The sequence below is a fragment of the Oncorhynchus masou genome, chromosome 24 (assembly GCF_036934945.1).
Source record: "Oncorhynchus masou masou isolate Uvic2021 chromosome 24, UVic_Omas_1.1, whole genome shotgun sequence".
Taxonomy (NCBI): domain Eukaryota; kingdom Metazoa; phylum Chordata; class Actinopteri; order Salmoniformes; family Salmonidae; genus Oncorhynchus; species Oncorhynchus masou.
Window position 1 is genome coordinate 68,075,466 of NC_088235.1, and position 19,443 is coordinate 68,094,908.

A 19,443-nucleotide genomic window follows, 5' to 3' on the forward strand; every position below is an offset into this window, starting at 1 on the left:
CCCTATTCTACCACGCCCAGAAAACTGCTCCTTTTATTCTCTTTCCCCAACGCACTAGACGACCAGTTCTTATAGCCTTTAGCCGTACCCTTATCCTACTCCTCCTTTGTTCCTCTGGTGATGTAGAGGTTAACCCAGGCCCTGAAGCCCCCAGTTCCACTCCTATTCCCCAGGCGCTATCATTTGTTGACTTCTGTAACCATAAAAGCCTTGGTTTCATGCATGTTAAGAAGCCTCCTCCCTAAGTTTGTTTTGTTCACTGCTTCAGCACACTCCGCCAACCCTGATCTCCTAGCCGTGTCTGAATCCTGGCTTAGGAAGGCCACCAAAAATTCAGAAATTTCCATCTCCAACTACAACACTCAATCTCACACAAATTATCAAGGAACCTACCAGTTACAACCCTAAATATGTAAACACGAGCACCCTCATAGATATCATCCTGGCCAACCTGCCCTCTAAATGCACCTCTGCTGTTTTCAACTAGGATCTCAGCAATTACTGCCCCATTTCCTGTGTCCATAAAGGGTCCGCGGTCAAACAACCACCCCTCATCACTGTCAAACGCTCCCTAAAACACTTCAGCGAGCAGGCCTTTCTAATCGACCTGGCCCGGGTATCCTGGAAGGATATTGCCCTCATTCCGTCAGTAGAGGATGCCTGGTTATTCTTTAAAAGTGCTTTCCTCACCATCTTAAATAAGCATGCCCCATTCAAAAAATGTAGAACTAAGAACAGATATAGCCCTTGGTTCACTCCAGATTTGACTGCCCTTGACCAGCACAAAAACATCCTGTGGCGTACTGCATTAGCATCGAATAGCCCCCGCGATGTTATGCAACTTTTCAGGGAAATTAGGAACCAATATACACAGGCAGTTAGGAAAGCAAAGGCTAGCTTTTTCAAACTGAAATTTGCATCCTGTAGCACAAACTCCCAAAAGTTCTGGGACACTGTAAAGTCCATGGAGAATAAGAGCACCTCTTTCTCAGCTGCCCACTGCACTGAGGCTAGGTAACACTGTCACCACCGATAAATCTACGATAAACTATAATTTCAGTAAGTATTTTTCTACGGCTGGCCATGCTTTCGACCTGGCTACGCCTACCCCAGTCAACAGCTCTGCAACCCCCACAGCAATTTGCCCAAGCCTCCCCCATTTCTCCTTCACCCAAATCCAGATAGCTGATGTTCTGAAAGAGCTGCAAAATCTGGACCCAAACAAATCAGCTGAGCTAGACAATCTGGACCCTTTCTTTCTAAAATGATCCGCCGCAATTGTTGCAACCCCTATTACTAGCCTGTTCAACCTCTCTTTCGTATCGTCTGAGATCCCTAAAGATTGGAAAGCTGCCGCGGTCATCCCCCTCTGCAAAGGGGGAGACACTCTAGACCCAAACTGTTACAGACCTATATCTATCCTACCCTGCCTTTCTAAAGTCTTCGAAAGCCAAGTTAACAAACACATCACCGACCATTTCGAATCCCACCGTACCTTCTCTGCTATGCAATCTGGTTTCCGAGCTAGTCATGGGTTCACCTCAGCCACACGCAAGGTCCTAAATGATACCATAACCACCACCGATAAAAGACAATACTGTGCAGCCGTCTTCATCGACCTGGTCAAGGCTTTCGACTCTGTCAATCACCGCATTCTTATCGGCAGACTCAATAGCCTTGGTTTCTCAAAAGACTGCCTCGCCTGGTTAACCAACTACTTCTCAGATAGAGTTCAGTGAGTCAAATCAGATGGCCTGTTGTCCGGACCTCTGACAGTCTCTATGGGGGTGCCACAGGGTTAAATTCTTGGGCTGACTCTTTTCTCTGTATACATCAATGATCAATTCTTGCTGCTGGTGATTCTCTGATCCACCTCTACGCAGATGATACCATTCTCTATACTTCTGGCCCTTCTTTGGACACTGTGTTAACAAGCCTCCAGATGAGCTTCAATGCCATACAACACTCCTTCTGTGGCTTTCTGTGCATCTGTGCTCTTAAATGCAAGTAAAACTAAATGCATTCTCTTCAACCGATCGCTGCCCGCACACGCCCGTCCGTCTAGCATCACTACTCTGGAATGTTCTGACAACTACAAATACCTAGGTGTCTGGTTAGACTGTAAACTCTCCGTCCCAGACTCACATTAAGCATCTTCAATCCAAAATTAAATCTAGAATTGGCTTCCTATTTCGCAACAAAGCATCCTTCACTCATGCTGCCAAACATACCCTCGTAAAACGGACTATTCTACCGATCCTTAACTTCGGCGATGTAATTTACAAAATAGCCTCCAACACTCTACTCGGCAAATTGGATGTAGTCTTTCACAGTGCCATCCGTTTTGTCACTAAAGCCCCATATACTAACCACCACTGTGACCTGTATGCTCTCGTTGGCTGACCCTCGCTTCATATTTTTCGCCAAACCCACTGGCTCCAGGTCATCTATAAGACTTTGCTAGGTAAAGGCCTGCACTATCTCAGCTCACTGGTCACCATAGCAGCACCCACCCATAGCATGCGCTCGGCAGGTATATTTCACTTGTCATCCCCAAAGCCAACTCCTCCTTTGGCTGCCTTTTCTTCCAGTTCTCTGCCGCCAATGACTTGAACGAATTGCAAAATTGACTGAAGCTGGAGTCTTAAATCTCCCTCACTAACTTTAAGCATCAGCTGTGAGAACAGTTTACCGATCATTGCACTTGTCCACATCCCATCTGTAAATAGCCCACCCAACTACCTCATCCCCATATTGTTATTTATTTTTTTGCTCCTTTGCACCCCAGTATCTCTCCTTGCACATTCATCTTCTGCACATCTATCACTCCAGTGTTAATTGCTAAATTGTAATTATTTTGCCACTATGGCCCATTTATTGCCTTACCTCCCTAATCTTACTACATTTGCACACACTGTATATAGATTTTTTATTGTGTTATTGACTGTACGTTTGTTTATCCCATGTGTAACTCTGTGATGTTTTTGTCACACTGCTTCGCTTTATCTTGGCCAGGTTCTCAACTGGCCTACCTGGTTAAATAAAGGTGAAAAAAATAAATAATGATAATAATCATATATATATATATATATATATATATATATATATATATATATGTATATGTATATGTTTGGTAAATAAAACTACAGCAGAAATGGACCCCCCTATTCTGAATGAATCCAGGCAGAGCTAATCCAATGTAATTAAAAGGCATTGCGGCATATTGAGAGGCTGTACAGTGTGTGTGTGTGTGTGTGTGTGTGTGTGTGTGTGTGTGTGTGTGTGTGTGTGTGTGTGTGTGTGTGTGTGTGTGTGTGTGTGTGTGTGTGTGTGTAGTGTAGTGTAGTGTAGTGTAGTGTAGTGTAGTGTAGTGTAGTGTAGTGTAGTGTAGTGTAGTGTAGTGTAGTGTGTGTGTAGTGTAGTGTGGGGTCGTCAGGCTCCAGCGTGGATCGCAAGTCAAACGAAACAATATATTCCACGGGACCTCAGGGTTTCCATCTGAGTGCTGTGCACGGCGCTGGAGCACACTGAGCCTGTTTCATGTGAAAAAAAGTTGATAATTAGTCCCTTAGTGACTCAATGGAGGGATTGAGGAGTAGAGTAGGAGGAGAGACTTACGGTGGTACTTAGCTCCAACCTGACATTTGGGCTAGTGTTAATCAGAATGACTCAACCATACAATTCCATCACCCTACTCCCTTTATCGCCATAGCATCATCAAACCCTCTTTTTCGCTGCCGATAAATTACTATCGAAAATGGGGATAATTCCTTTTGCGGCAAACCTGTGTTTTTGTTTGCAGGGGAAAAGAGATCAAGCTATTGTCATCGAACATCAGTGTGCTTTTTGAGCCCCTTTCATTATTTTTTCAAAAGGAGCCTGATAATAATTAGCAATTAAAATGTGCCTTTTTTTGCCTCATCTTTCTCTAATTAGCATGACAGAGACATTGGGCTGTTCATCTCTGTAGTTTTGGGTCTCACACACACATACACACACACCCCACAAACACAAACACGCACGCACACAGAGAAAAGTCTTACCATGAAACCATGGCAACATATCATGTGTCTTGTTTTGCCAGTGATCGCAGCTAACCCTGTCATGTCTCCTCTAAATCAATGAAATCACATTTTATCAATGGACAGAAGAAATTGTAATCGATAAACAGACAATGACATCATATTGTCAATATAGATTGTACATTTTCTACATATATTCAAAATAGTCAGTATTGCTATTGTCAGTATTGCTATGTCCTCATCAAGGAAACATGTGTTGTGTTTATTAGGCACCAAATGTAAGAGAATAGATTGAAACATCTGGACTTGTCCAATAACAACCCCTTGTTCTCTCTCAAATACTTGATGTATCACATATGGGGGATTCACCAGTATCACCAATACTCTCAGAAGGACCTATCAAAAGCATCTGTTGGAGACAGACCGGTAGAGCGACAAATGAGGTGAGCCCCTCACCTCCTAATAAGGAGCCACTCTCTCACCCTCTGGTCATTCTCACTTCTCTTCCTCATAAAGAACATTACTCTCCAGCTCTCCCGACGACTGGATCCCTGGATCCCTGTTTTCCTGCTTAACTGCTCACAAGTGAACCGTGAAGGACATCGCTGCCGAGCGTAGGTCTTCAGACTCTGTCGAGAGGTTGACCGAAAGGTTTTTGCTTTATGTAGAAATGTATTTTCTACTTCTCAGTCTCCAGTTGCAAGAAAAAAGTATGTGAACCGTTTGGAATTACCTGGATTTCTGCATGAATTGGTCATAAAATTTGATCTGATCTTCATCTAAGTCACAACAATAGACAAACACAGTCTGCTTAAACTAATAACACACAAACAATTATTTGTTTTCACATCTTTATTGAACAGACTGTGTAATTATTCACAGTGTAGGGTGCGCAAAGTATGTGAACCCTTGGATTTAATTGATGGTTCACCCTCCTTTGGCAGCAATAACCTCAACTAAACATTTTCTGTAGTTGTATTTTAGACCATTCCTCTTTACAGTTCAGCAATATTCTTGGGATGTCTGGTGTGAACTGCTCTTTTGAGGTCATGCCACAGCATCTCAATCAGGTTGAGGTCAGGACTGACTGGGCTACTCCAGAAGACGTATTTCATTCTGTTGTTGATTTACTTCTGTGTTTTGGGTCGTAGTCCTGTTGCATCCCCCAACTTCTGTTAAGCTTCAATTGGCAGACAGGTAGCCTTACATTCTCCTGCAAAATGTCTTGATAAACTTGGGAATTCATTTTTCCATCAATGATAGCAAACTGTCCAGGCCCAGAGGCAGTAAAGCAGCCCCAAACCATTATGCTCCCTCCACCATTACATTATAGTTGGGATGAGGTTTTGATGTTGGTGTGCTGTGCCTTTTTTTCTCCACACATAGTGTTGTGTGTTCCATCCAAACAACTCAACATTAGTTTAATCTGTCCATAGACTATTTTGCCAGTAGCGCTGTGGAACATCCAGGTGCTCTTTTTGAATACTTCAGACATGCAGCAATGTTTTTTTGACAGCAGTGGCTTCTTTCGTGGTGTCCTTCCATGAACACCATTCTTGTTTAGTGTTTTACGTATCGTAGACTCATAAAAAGAGATGTTAGCGTGTTCCAGAGATTTCTGTAAGTCTTTAGCTGACACTCTGGGATTCTTCTTAACCTCATTGAGCATTCTGCACTGTGCAGTCATCTTTGCAGGATGGCCACTCCAAGGGAGAGTAGCAACAGTGTTGAACTTTCTCCATTTATAGACAATTTGTCTTCCGTGGACTGATGAACACCAAAGCTTTTAGAGATACTTTTGTAAACCTTTTCAGTTTTATGCAAGTCAACAATTCTTAATCTTAGGTCTTCTGAGATCTCATTTGTTCGAGGCAGGTTCACATCAGGCAATGCTTCTTGTGAATAGCAAACTCAAATGTTGTGAGTGTTTTTTATAGGGCAGGGCAGCTCTAACCAACATCTCCAATCTCATCTCATTGATTGGACTCCAGGTTAGCTGGTATCGTGGGGAGCACGATATCCATCTTTTGATTGCTAGCTATTGAGACTCTGACAAAACTTCTACTCCAGCTGCTCTCTCTTCATCTGACTACGTGTTTTCTTATAGACCAAAAGCATCTGGTTATTGCGGTGGTGGCACAAGACTACTCATTGCTCTTAAGTGGAGATTCTTTATTTTCTCCCTCACTCATCTGCCCATCTCCTCATTTGAATTCCATGCGGTCACTGTCACTTGTCACAAGTTTAAAATTGTCATCATCACCCACCATGTGCCCTTGGAGTGATCCTCAACGGGCTTGACTCCTTGACCGCTCATCGTACTGGGTGACTTCAACCTCCCGACGTCTGCCTTTGATTAATTTCTTCCCACCTCTTTGTTTCCCCTCTTTGTCTCTTTTTGACCTCACCCTTTCCAAAGTCCCCGCCCACTCACAAGGCAGGCAATACGCTTGACCTGATCTTTAATAGAGGCTGTTCGCCTACTAATCGCACTGCAACCCCCGTCCAGGTGTCTGATCACTACTTTATTTCCTTGTCTGTCTCCCTCTTTTCCAACCCTGCTCACTCAGCCCCTTCCCAGATAATAATGCGCCATCGCAATCTTTGCTCTCTCTCTCCCACTACGCTCTCCTCTTCTATCCTATCATCTCTCCCTTCTGCTAAATCCTTCTAACTCAAGGAAACTTTTCCACCTTCTCCTCCCTCCTTAATCCTCCACCCCCTTCCCTCCTCCCTCTCTGCGTACGGCTTTGTCAACCACTTTGAAAAGAAGGTTGACAACATCCACTCCTCATTCACTCAGCCTATTGAGTCCATTGATCCCACTCACACAGAACTACCCTACACCTTGACCTCTTTTTCCGTCTCCCTCCAGATAAAATCCTACGACTAGTGAGGTCTGGCCGCCCAGCTTCTCCTGAACATCTCTGGAGACCTCCCATTCCTCACACCCCTCCTCAAGAAACCAACACTCGACCACTCTGACGTCAAAAACTACACCTTTCTTTCCAAAACACTTGAGCATGCTGTCTCTGACCAACTTTCTTGCTATCTCTCCCAGAACAATCTTGTTGACCCTAACCAGTCAGGCTTCAAGACGGGTCACTCATCCGATACTGCTCTCCTCTTCACACTGCGAAAGCTTACTCTCTCTCCTCTGTTGTCATTCTCCTAGACCTATCCCCCGCCTTTGACACCGTAAACCATCAGATCCTCCTCTCCAACCTCTCAGGGCTGAGCGTCTCAGGCTCTGCACACTCTTGGATTGCATCCTACCTGGCAGGCTGCTCCTACCAGGTGATGTAGAGAGGATCTGTGTCTGCAACATGTACTCTCACTACTGGTGTCCCCCGTGGCTCGGTTCCAGGACCTTTCCTCTTCTCTCAATTTACTCGGCTCTGTCATATCCTCACATGGTCTGTCCTATCATTGCTATGCAGATGGCACTCAACAACTTTTGACCTTTCCCCCTTCTGACAGCCAGGTGGTGACATGCATCTCTGCATGCCTGGCAGATATCTCAGCCCACCACCTCAAGCTCAATCTCGACAAGACGGAGCTGCTCTTCCTCCCGGGGAAAGCCTGCCCGCTCCAAGACCTCTCCATCAAGTTTGACAACTCCACAGTGTCCCCCTTCCAGAGTGCATAGAACCTTGGCATGACCCTGGACAACACCCTGTCGTTTTCTGCAAACATCAAAGCAGTGACTTGCCCTGCAGGTTCATGCTCTACAGCATCCGTAGAGTACGACCTTACCTCACAGAGGAAGTGGCGCAGGTCCTAATCCAGGCTGGACTACTACAACTCGCTGTTGGGTGGGCTCTCAGTTTGTGCCATCAAACCCCTGCAGCTTATCCATAATGCTGCACCCTGCCTGGTGTTCAACCTTCCCAAATTCTCCCAGGTCACCCTGCCCCTATGCATGCTCCACTGGCTTCCAGTCAAAGCTCGCCTCCACTACAAGACCATGGTACTTGCCTACGGATCAGCAAGAGGAACTGCACCTCCCTACCTTCAGGCTAGCCTTTGGTCCCTTGGCCCTCCCACCCATATGGGAGGGTAGCTCCTGCTCAGTCCAGTCAAAGCTCCTCTCTGTCCTGGCACCCCAATGGTGGAACCAGCTTCCCCCTGAAGCTAGGACAAAGAGTCCCTGCCCACAACACCCCCACCTCACACCCACTCCTTACCCCTTGCCTTTCGGGAACTAACACTCACACTTAAATTTTTCTCCCCTACTAGCACTGACTTTGCTTGTAGCTACTTTATTGAGGAAAATGTACTTACTGTGACTGATATGTGGTTGTCCCACCTAGCTATCTTAAGTTGAATGCACTAACTGTAAGTCGATCTGGAAAATAGAGTTAAATGAGACAAATGAACAAAAACATTTTAAAGAAAAAGTGAACCTCCTTGGTTCCCCAGTGACACCCAAGGAGTTGTTCGGGCCCATTGTCCCTGCCATGTGGCAGAGGTGTAACATACTCAACATAGAAATAAAGGTTAAATAAAACATTTAAAAATTAAAAAGAAAGCAAAAGTCCTGCCTCTCGCCCCAGTCTCACAGCTGGGAGGGGGCAACAGCTGAACTGATTTCCTCGGCAATGCAGCAGTCTGGCAAGACTCTGGCTAGGCCCCTGAACCAGGCCATTTCACACTTGAAATTAGACGTTTGGAGCAGCTTTGAAATTTGATGTTTGGAGAACGTGGATGAATGTCTAATTCTGCAGTGAGACTGTGAGATCTTGTTGCATGACAGGAATAATATTGTTGTACCTAATTAGGATTTGTCATAAATAATGCGATGCAATAATGTAATTATCTTTTAACAAATGTCTTTCTCAATATGGTAGTGTTAGCTGGTAGGGCATTGAACAAGAACTATCAACTTGAAAATGCAAACTGAAGTTTTGTATTTAAATTTGGTCATTGATTATGTTCACATAAATATAATATTGTTAATGAATGATTAATTGATCATTATCAAATTAGTTTTTTTTAGCAGGTATGAAGGCTCCGAATCTGCAGTATAAAGAATAAAATATAGCTCCGGTAGTATGGGTCATATTTGAACAGTTTGGGCAGGGGTCTCCAACATTTCTTTCATAAACACTTTTTTTCTCGCAAGTTACTCATATACAGCCTGCATATTCTGTTATTGTGTAGGGCAAAGTTGATGAATAGAAACAAAGACCACACATTTTGAACAAAAATCATTCTACTGTAGTCTACCTTGAGAATCTTGCCTTTTTAAAGGGTTTTACATTTATACAAATCTGTAGCCTTCATGAAGGACTAGGCTACTAAATTGTCGTTCTGTTTACTATAGTGGCCTAACAAGTGTGCTCTAAGCAAACACATTAACTGACCATTCTGCATTTCCTCTGCCAAACATGTTTTTGGCGCTGTTGTTTGAAGCGCTGTCACCATGAAATACATATATTTTTTTTAATATGTACTTGTCTCAGCAGCATACATATTTGATGCAACAAGGGTAGAAATGGCTTATTTGATCAGTATTACCTACCAAGCCAAGCAGAGCGTTTTTATCGAAACACATATATCCTGTGCTTTCTCATTTTGTGCATTGGCACATACAGACACAGCTTCTCTACATTGTAACCGCAAATCGGCCATGGTGCGCTGCTACTCTCACATATGGGGCTCAACAAGGTCTGTTACTTTTATGTAACTGATTGATAACATTTTAACATTGTGATTTAACCGATTTAAATGGGGAAAATGGATGCCATAAATGCTGAATGGTGTTAAATGCTAAATATTTCACCAGTGGAGGATCCTCAGAGGAGGAAGGAGAGGACCATCCTCCATAGTGAACTTCATAAAAATAAAAAGAGATTTTTAGAAAAAACTATACCAAATCTATTCACATGTCACCAAAATAATTTATTAAAACATACTGTCTTGCAGTAAAGGTCTACAGTAGCACTCTGTATATGGTGACAATGATGTAGGCTGTGTGTAGCGGTTATGATATGGTTTGGCTTGGAAAGTTTATTTTGCCTGGTCACTTACAGCTGATGTGTTGTGCAATTGAAGTCCACAAGCTAAGGGAAAAGGTGAGAGGAGGAGAGCACGCATAGATGCGAGAAGGAAAACGTGGCTGCTATGAAAGTTAACTGTGTTTATGTGTGATCAGGGATATATTAATCTGCCGATTCTGTTGAAAAACATTTATTAACATTTATTAAACAAAAGTAAAACGAACTAAATGGGGATAAACATACCTGAATTTGTCCAATAGAAAATGTTGTTTGCAACTATTGGACGAATGGTTACACCCTAGAAGATCAGCTAGATGCAAGCAAGAGTGTGCAAGGTAGCATTGAATGTGTCACTGTCGGTCCATGTGTCACTGTCTATCACCTGAAATTTGTATCTCGACCTGTGTGCTCCACATTGTAAACTTTCATTCATAGGCTGGGATGAAGCAACATGATGGGCATAGGGAAAATTTGAGTATCGTGTAGTGGCCTGAAACTCTCAATGTTACTTTGAACTGAGTGTAGTAGAAAAGGCCATGCTCATGAAAAAAAAATTGTCCTCCCTCATCTTAAACGGCACGGACCGCCACTGTATTTCACATATTTTAATCATGTAATATTAGGCCTAGTGATTATTTCGAACTATCTACTTGTTAGCTACTAGTATCTGGATAATATGTGTGAAATGTTTGAAAATGTATGTGATATCAACTGAGAGGTATATTTTCTGGATGACCTAAATATTGACTGGCTTTCATCAAGCTGTTCACTCAAGAAAAAGCTTAAAACTGAACCAGTGCCTGCAACCTGGTTCAGGTTCTCAGTCCACCTACCAGGGTATATTCCTACAGCACAGGAATGAAATCATCAACATGTATTGATCACATCTTTACTAATGCTCTAAAGCAGTATCCAAATCCATTGGATGTAGTAGCCATATCTAGGAAAACCAAAGTTCCAAAGACTGGGCCTAATTGTAGTGTATAAGAGATCATATAATACGTTTTGTAGGGATTCCTATGTTGAAGATGTAAAGGATATTTGCTGGTCTGTGGTATGTCATGAGGACCAACCAGACGCTGCACTTGACACATTTATGAAATGCTTATTCCAGTTACTAATAAGCATGACTGTAAAAACTAAGGCAGCAGCTAATGGGGTTCCATAATAAATACAAAACTCAGAGTCAGAGTCTGCGCCACAGCAAAGCCTAATCAGAATGTGCGCATCATGGTTCTTACAGGAAAAGTGAAATTATATAATGAATTTGCTCATGGTGCACGCAGCTCAAATGAAATGTAACAACACCATTGGACCAACACATCGGACATGAAACAACGATACAAATGCAACAGCACAACTAAATAGATAAAAAATATACATTTTAAACACCAGTGGTCCAACGAGTGCTTTCTAACTGCACTGAACCAACTGCTCTGTTTGTTCCATTTCTCAGGCACCTATGCCAAATGATTAGGTTTACTGCTCGGCAGTTGTTTCCTTCTTCCACCGGCTATATTGCCTGACTTCCCGAGAGAGCCCACTTCCCGCATCTATGCGGACTGACTTGCTGCATCCTGGTAGAAGCTACGACCCTGTGAGAGCCATGGAGGTGGGAGAGCTGACACATCCATGAAAATAGGGTGATGCCGTATTATTTTCCTCCTATGTTGGCTACCCTCTCTTTTCCATCTGCACAGAGCAAGTGAATAGGGCCTGGGACTCTTGGAAGAGCTTATGCATGCTCTCTGTGTTACAGTTGTTGTGTTTTTCTGGTATGACTAAATATATTGTTCTTGCCTACACTCTGTTTTCCATGGTCTTATGCTCCTTGCAAAGCTTTTTTGACAGAGAGAAGGTTTCGTCATTGTTAAAGTCCTGTAGACACTTTTTTGGCCCGCCTAGACCCCTACAGTAGTACAGTTTATTCATGTAATGTTGTTCCAAGGAGGGCACATCGCTTACACCCAGTCTCTAAGTCTTAGCTTGTCCTGGGACATGTTTATTGTGTTCAAGATACTTTCACAGCAGCTACTAGCCACTGATAAGCGTGGAGGTGTAATATTTCTCCATATTTTTCTTTGCTACTGCCCATGGCATCCTTAAGCGAGTGTGTGGACTGTGCTCTACCAGCCACTGTTCACGCCCGCAGTCTGCCCAGGGTTTTTCCAGATAAATGTACCTTAACCCATCCTTGTGCCCAGGTCAACTTTTTCTCATTGTTGCACTTTGGAGCCTATGGCTTTTCGTCTGTGTCTTTCCCCAGAAGTGCGTAACCCTCATTGTACATGGGTTGCGCATCTACTTGGATTGAATGAGAGGTCATGTAAGGGTGTTATGCGCTTCACTCATTAGGCAACTACCCTCGAAAGAGGATGGGCTCTTCTCCGACGATATTTTACCAGATTATGGGGACTATTATATTGATTTATGATGGCAATTATGACAGTCTTCTGAGGGGCCTGAAAGGGCCTTTATCTACAGAAGCGTTTACCACTTGGGCTCTGGTTTTGGGATATACACTATATATGCAAAGTATGTGGATTTGGCTATTTCAGCCACACCCGTTGCTGACAGATTTATAAAACTGAGCACACAGCCATGCAATCTCCATAGACAAACATTGGCAGTAGAATGGCCTTACTGAAGAGCTCAGTGACTTTCAACGTGGCATCTTCATAGGATGCCACCTTTCAAACAAGTCAGTTCGTCAAATTTCTGCCCTGCTAGAGCTGCCCCAGTCAACTGTAAGTGCTGTTATTGTGAAGTAGAAACGTTTAGGAGCAACAACGGCTCAGCAGCAAAGTGGTAGGCCACACAAGCTCACAAAACAGGATAGCTGAGTGCTGAAGCATGTAGTGCGTAAAAATCATCTGTCCTCAGTTGCAACACTCACTACCGAGTTCCAAACTGCTTCTGGAAGCAATGTCAGCACAACAACGAGTCGTCGGGAGCTTCAAGAAATGGGTTTCCATCTCCGAGCAGCTGCACAGAAGGCATAAGATCACCATGCGCAATGCCAAGCTTCGGCTGGAGTGGCTGCCATTGGACTCTGAGGCAGTGGAAACGCGATCTCTGGAGTGATGACTCTCTTTACCATCTGGCAGTCTCACGTATGAATCTGCGTTTTGGCAGATGCCAGGAGAACGCTACCTGCCCCAATGCATAGTACCAACTGTAAAGTTTGGTGGAGGAGGAATAATGGTATGGGACTGTTTTCCATGTTTCGGTCTCAGGCCCTTAGTTCCAGTGAAGGGAAATCTTAACACTACAGCATACAATTCTGTGCTTCCGACTTTGTGGCAACAGTTTGGAGAAGGCCCTTTCCTGTTTTAGCATAATATTGCCCCTGTGCACAAAGAAAGATCCATACAGAAATGGTTTGTCGAGATCGGTGTGGAAGAACTAGCCTGGCCTGCAAAGAGCCCTGACCTCAAGCCCGTTGAACACCTTTGAGATTAATTGGAACGCCGAATGTGAGCCAGGCCTAGTTTTCCCAACATCAGAGCCCCACCTCACTAATGCTCTTGTGGCTAAATGGAAGCAAGCCCCTGCAACAATGTTCCAACATCTAGTGGAAAGCCTTCCCAGAAGAGTGGAGGCTGTTATAGCAGCAAAGGGGGGACCAACTCTATATTATTGGCCATGAATTTTGGAATGAGATGTTCGACGAGCGGGTGTCCACATACTTTTGGTTATGTAGTGTATCTCATTAAACTGAGATGTTGTGTGCCACGTATTGGGCTTCCCCTCACTTTGTTATGATGTTTTTCCCGACAGGTTGTTTCTGCACCTTCTTGGTTATGATGTTCCACCTTCTTGGTTCTAACTACCCTGGCTTTGGAGAGCATGTTTTGCAGTACGGGAGTTGGCCATATCCCCATATGTGATACATCAAAACAAGTATTTGAAAGAGAACTTAAAGTACTTTCGAGTGAGATGTATCACCACATTCCCCTGCGCACAAGAGAGCAAGGAAGAGAGTCAAACAGACATGCCTGGATGAGATCTTTATGGTCAGGGCCCTCCACAAGGCTCACAAAATAATTTTAGACTCAAGCCACCCCCTGTACCCGGACTTTGGACTACTCCCTTCTGGGCACAGGTATAGGGCGCCCCTCGGCAGGAAAGACAGAACTAGACAATAATTTGTGCCAGGTGTGATATCCCTCCTGAATAGCTCGGGCTAATGTTCCTATCGACCCAGTAAGGCCAGCAGGCTAGTCTCTTTTATTGGTATGTAACTTATGAAAATTGTATTGTTAATTTGTTTTGTATTTAAATGCCACTTTAAAAAGTGTACATGAGACTGCAACAAAATTTCCCCATGGGGACAATAAACTCAGTAAGTGAGAATGACCAGAGGGTTGGAGTGTGGCTCCTTATAAGGAGATGAGGGTCTCTCCTTATTCACCACTGTACTCGTCTGTCTCCAACAGACACTTTTGATAGGTCCTTCCGAGAGTATTGGTGATCCAGGCGATCCCCATATGTGATACATCTTATTCATATTATCAGAGAACTGGGGTTGTAAAAGTAACCTTAGGTTTTAGTTTCCTGTTGACAAATGTTTTGCTAAGGTGTGTCCTAATGAACATGACATGTGTCAGACTCACTCGGAGTGATGTATGTCCGAACATTAACACCATAAGTCACAGCCCTCTTTTATATTGACCGGGTCAATTGGTTGGAGCTCATTTGGGAGATGTTGATGAGGCTGATGTGAGGTCAGACAGACAGACCACAGAGTGGCAGCAGGCAGGAAAAAGCAAATATCTGTTTGGAGGGTCATTTGTCACTGGCAGAGCCTCTCCTCCCCCTCATCTCTCATCCCTTCTCTTGGCCTTATTTAGCCTCTACGTGTCACACTAGGGTCAGGGTGAACACACACACAAACACAGGTACACACACACAGGCACACACACACACACATTGTAATAAAGCGGTGCAGAGCATCATAGAATGAGTAAGGTGCCTTGAATGACTTCTCATTCTTTAGACCTCATTAGGCGCTGATGTATCTCCTCCTCCTCTTTCTCTCTCTCTCTGCTTCACAGCCCGAATGTGTCTTGGGGGTGCGTGCGTGTCTCAGAGTTCACAGCAATGGAGCCTGTGTGTGTCGGTAGCAAGGAGGCTGATCATTTCAGGTTCTTAGAGTTGGCAAGGCGGGTGGGAGGTCTGTTCTAAGTGTGTGTGTGTCTGCCAGACATGGGGACACCCGTCACATTCCACAAGCACAGGGGCTCCCAGAGCCCACTCAACCTGGAGTCAAAGATGAATAAAAGATCACACTCAGATAGCCACTGCGCACACACATAAACAACCATGCACACACCTCTCTCTGTATTTTATTAAATATAGCCCTGTGACACCTATTCATTAGGTGCGCATACATTACTATGTAGTGTACTGGCATTCATTTAGCCAGGTGGCCATATTGTATTTATTTCTGATCCATCACAGAATCCAAGCTCTATAGCCCACATGGAAAAGCCGCTACTGTACGAAACAGTACATACTGTATATAAAACTTTAATAGTAAAAAGTTTATATTTCAATATTTTCAAATGCCAGCACGAAAATGTGTCACTGGACATAAGCTTTCTTTACAGTTTGATTTCAATTCAATATGTAGCCATGTCCACACAAAAGTGTAAAGTACACGCCAGTAGAGTAGTATAGATGCTTAATTTAAATGGGGAAGGACTCATTTTAAAGAGTCTTCCATCGCTGTAATGCTGCCCTACATAATTCATATACTCCTGGGGAGAATTTCTCAGAGGAGAGGATTTTTTTTCTTATTTGATTCTCTTTCGATTTTATTCTCTTGGGAGAATCCGGGGCAAAGAAATATAGAAGGGGGAGAATTTGGCATCTTTTTAATCTGTCTTGGATAAAGCATCTAGAGTACCACGTTACCCACTTGTTTCAGGCTCTAGATCAGAGCATCTGCTAAGTTTTGAAAATGTAAATCTAATATATGTTATGTGAACTAAATGTAAATATGTATCGTCCATTTATACTGAACAAAAATATAAACTCAACATGTAACAAAAAAAGACATTCTGCTGAGTTACAGATCATGAAAGGAAATAAGTCAATTGAAATAAATTCATTAGGCCCTGATCTATGGATTTCACATGACTGGGCAGGGGCGCAGTCATGGGTGGGCCTGTGAGAGCATAGGCCCCCCACTTGGGAGCCAGACCCATCCAATCAGAATTAGTATTTTTTCCAACAAAAGTGCTTTTTTACAGACATAAATACTCCTCAGCACCTGGGATATTTTATTTCAGCTCATGAAACATGGGACCAACACATAACATGTTGCATTTATATATTTTTGTTCAGTTTAGTTCCTTGGTTGCTTTCCATGACTTTCCATTGTTGGAATGTTAGCCTCTTCAATCATGTCATTAAGAGAAGGTGTACATATGGTGTACTTTTCAGGGCCTAAAATTAGTGTACATGTATCCTCAACACGTGATATATGAAGGTTTTTATACCCAGCATCTGAGAAATGTTCAATATACGCAAACTGATGTGTTGATATTGACCATTTCGGTTTCCTTGAAATGCTAACCACCATTTCCTGTTCCCCCCTCTCTCTTTCCAGACGTGAAGAACCTGGAGAACTTCCACCTGGTGGAAAGCGTCCAGGAGCAGGTGAACGCTGCACTGCTGGACTATGTCATGTGCAACTACCCGCAGCAGACAGACAAGTTTGGCCAGCTGCTCCTGCGGCTGCCTGAGATCCGAGCCATCAGCCTCCAGGCCGAGGAGTACTTGTACTACAAGCACCTGAATGGAGACGTGCCCTGCAACAACCTGCTCATCGAGATGCTACACGCCAAGAGAGCCTGATGAGACTGCAGGCGGGACGCTGGACCCTGAACTAGTTTTTGCAGTTTTGTTTGTTGAGACTCCAGCCCTTACCCGACTCAGAACAAACTCTGCCCATGTTAGAGCTAGACTTTGTGATTCTGGGGTGGGAAGCATCAGTCCTTTTCCTTCATCGTAATGATCAACCATCCTGGCACACAAACAGGAAAAAACACATGCAGAAACTGACACACACACACACACACACACACACACACACACACACACACACACACACACACACACACACACACACACACACACACACACACACACACACACACACACACACACACACACGCGCGCAAAAGCACACACGTTAAAATTCAAACAATACGCATATTACATATACACACACACATCCCTTTACTCTAAGACAAGTGTGTCTGGTGCCCTGGGTAAAGCTGTGAGACAGTGAGAAACAGCGAAAACATTTGTAAACTATACATTGGTCTCTGTACATGGGAGATACTTTTTTTTCTGCTTTTAATAAAAACACAAACCATCAAGGTGATACAAGGACTAGCAGACTGTAACTAAAGTAACAAACAAGCAAACCATTAGTATTCTGCACCTCCCATACTGTTGAAGGGTTTTGAGCAATGAAGAGTGCCAGCCACCCTATGATATCTGTGCTGAGGGTTTCAGAAGAGAGCGATGACTTTGGCCAAAGGTGTGTGGGTGGTTCGCTCTCTTTAGACTGGCCCATGCTTTTCAGTGTTGGTACTGTATTAGCTGACTGCATTGGGCAGACCAGAGCAGGCTGTCAGCTGGACAAGAGTCTCTTTAGCCGGCTTCAAAGAAGCTGCATGGCTAACAGGCCGGACAGACAGACGGCAACGAAGAACTGGTGAAAATGTCAGAACCTGACAGAGACTCGTGTGCAGCCCCATCCACCAAAAAACAGATGAACAAAATTAATTAAAACATGACAGAACAAAAGAAGAGAACAAAAAAACTATTTTTGAAAACATTAGTTTTTTCCTCCTCTTGGTCATTCTGAGGCTCCTCTTTGTAATCCACCCTGTAACCACCCCAAAAGGATCTCATATCAACAATGTTTACCATTTACCTCAGTAAAATGTGTTTTACACACCATAGATAAGTTATTTGAATGTTCTACATGGCTATTTTATGGTTGCATAGACAGATATGGAGTGTGATCCCCCCCCTCCCCCAAAAATATGTATCCCTTTCGTTAGAACTGGAAAGAAAGCATGATTTTAGATTTGAGAAACGCTGCCTTTTGTCCGAACAGACCAAAGCCTGCTGCAGAACAACATCAAACAAAAAAGTAACAAAACCTTAAGTATCAGTATTATACATTTGTGATGTCACAGTTATGTGAGTCTTGCCTTATTTCATTACGATGCTAGCTAACCGTGCAGATGTGAATGAAAATATGTACAAATATATATATAAAGTATTAATGTAAAAAAATAAAAACAAGAAGAATAATTCAAGTGGTGTTTACATTCAAGCGGTCCTGTGGGAGATAACTGTGACAAGGCAAATTGCAAAGCAATGATTTCCTAAAAAAACTAAAAACACAAAATTGATTCCTCTGGTTTGCTTTCTTTGGTGTGTACAGTGTTGAACTTTTTTTTCTTTTCTTTGACCAGTACTTAATTATGTCGTGAGACACTAAAATCAAAAAGGAATCTCACTTAAAACATTTAATTTCTAACAGGTTTTCTGTTGGCATTCAAAAAATGTGCATATTGTGTTAGAGTTCAGTTTCAGACACTTGCTTTATTTAGAATTGTTTTTCAATGTTCTAGCTTTCAATGTATGTCACTGGTTATGCTTAAAAATGAAAATAATTTATTGCGTCTTGGGGCTCTATTCAATTCGTAGGGCTGAAGATCCGCTTCATAGCACAAATGAAATGAAAGGCAACGTTCCAGCGGTCGCGGAGACTGCATACACGGTAAATGCTGCATATGTAGGCTCAATCTGAAATGACCTTTCAATTTTAACGCAGAACTTCCGCAATACTTTGGCGATACAGATTGAATCCAGCCCCGGGTTTTGTTCTTGTGTGTTATAAGCGCAAGGTGACAAGGCCAAATATATTTGTTTACTGTTGCATGTTTTTTTTTAAATGTATTGATGCAGTTCAGGAACAAAACAATTATCTTAGAAATTATCAATATCATTTTTTTTTTAATTACATGTCTATGGGATTCTGAGCTGTAAATTGAAAAAATATATAAGTATTGTATTTAAGTTAATGGGTGTGATTGTTACTGTCCTTGCATCAGTTGTTTCTTGTCATTGAATTTCAACTAGCTTCACATTTCAGCCCTGTTTGTTTGATACCAAAGACTGCATCTGTCCCGTGAGCTGTGGTTACCTGTGATGTGTTATAACTGAATGAACAAACAGTCCCCCCCCCCCCCAGCCATCCAGAAGTCTGTAATGTCCTTTTGTGGAATTACATTGTTGTCTTACACAAATAAGGCCCCAAACATTTGTGATACACATATATATACATACACACACATATGCATATATATATATATACACATATATAT

General features: G+C 43.0%; 1 protein-coding gene across 2 annotated transcripts in view; it reads left to right on the forward strand.

Moving 5' to 3' along the window:
• Window positions 1–19,140, forward strand: part of LOC135512522 (nuclear receptor subfamily 5 group A member 2) — a 101,038-nt gene extending 81,898 nt beyond the window's left edge. For both annotated transcript variants that reach the window (XM_064934630.1, XM_064934631.1), the window contains one exon: window positions 16,641–19,140. In XM_064934630.1, coding sequence (XP_064790702.1) covers window positions 16,641–16,888 — 248 coding nt within the window. In that variant the 3' untranslated portion in view covers window positions 16,889–19,140. The remainder of the gene's footprint in view (window positions 1–16,640) is intronic.
• The last annotated feature ends 303 nt before the right edge of the window (window positions 19,141–19,443 follow it).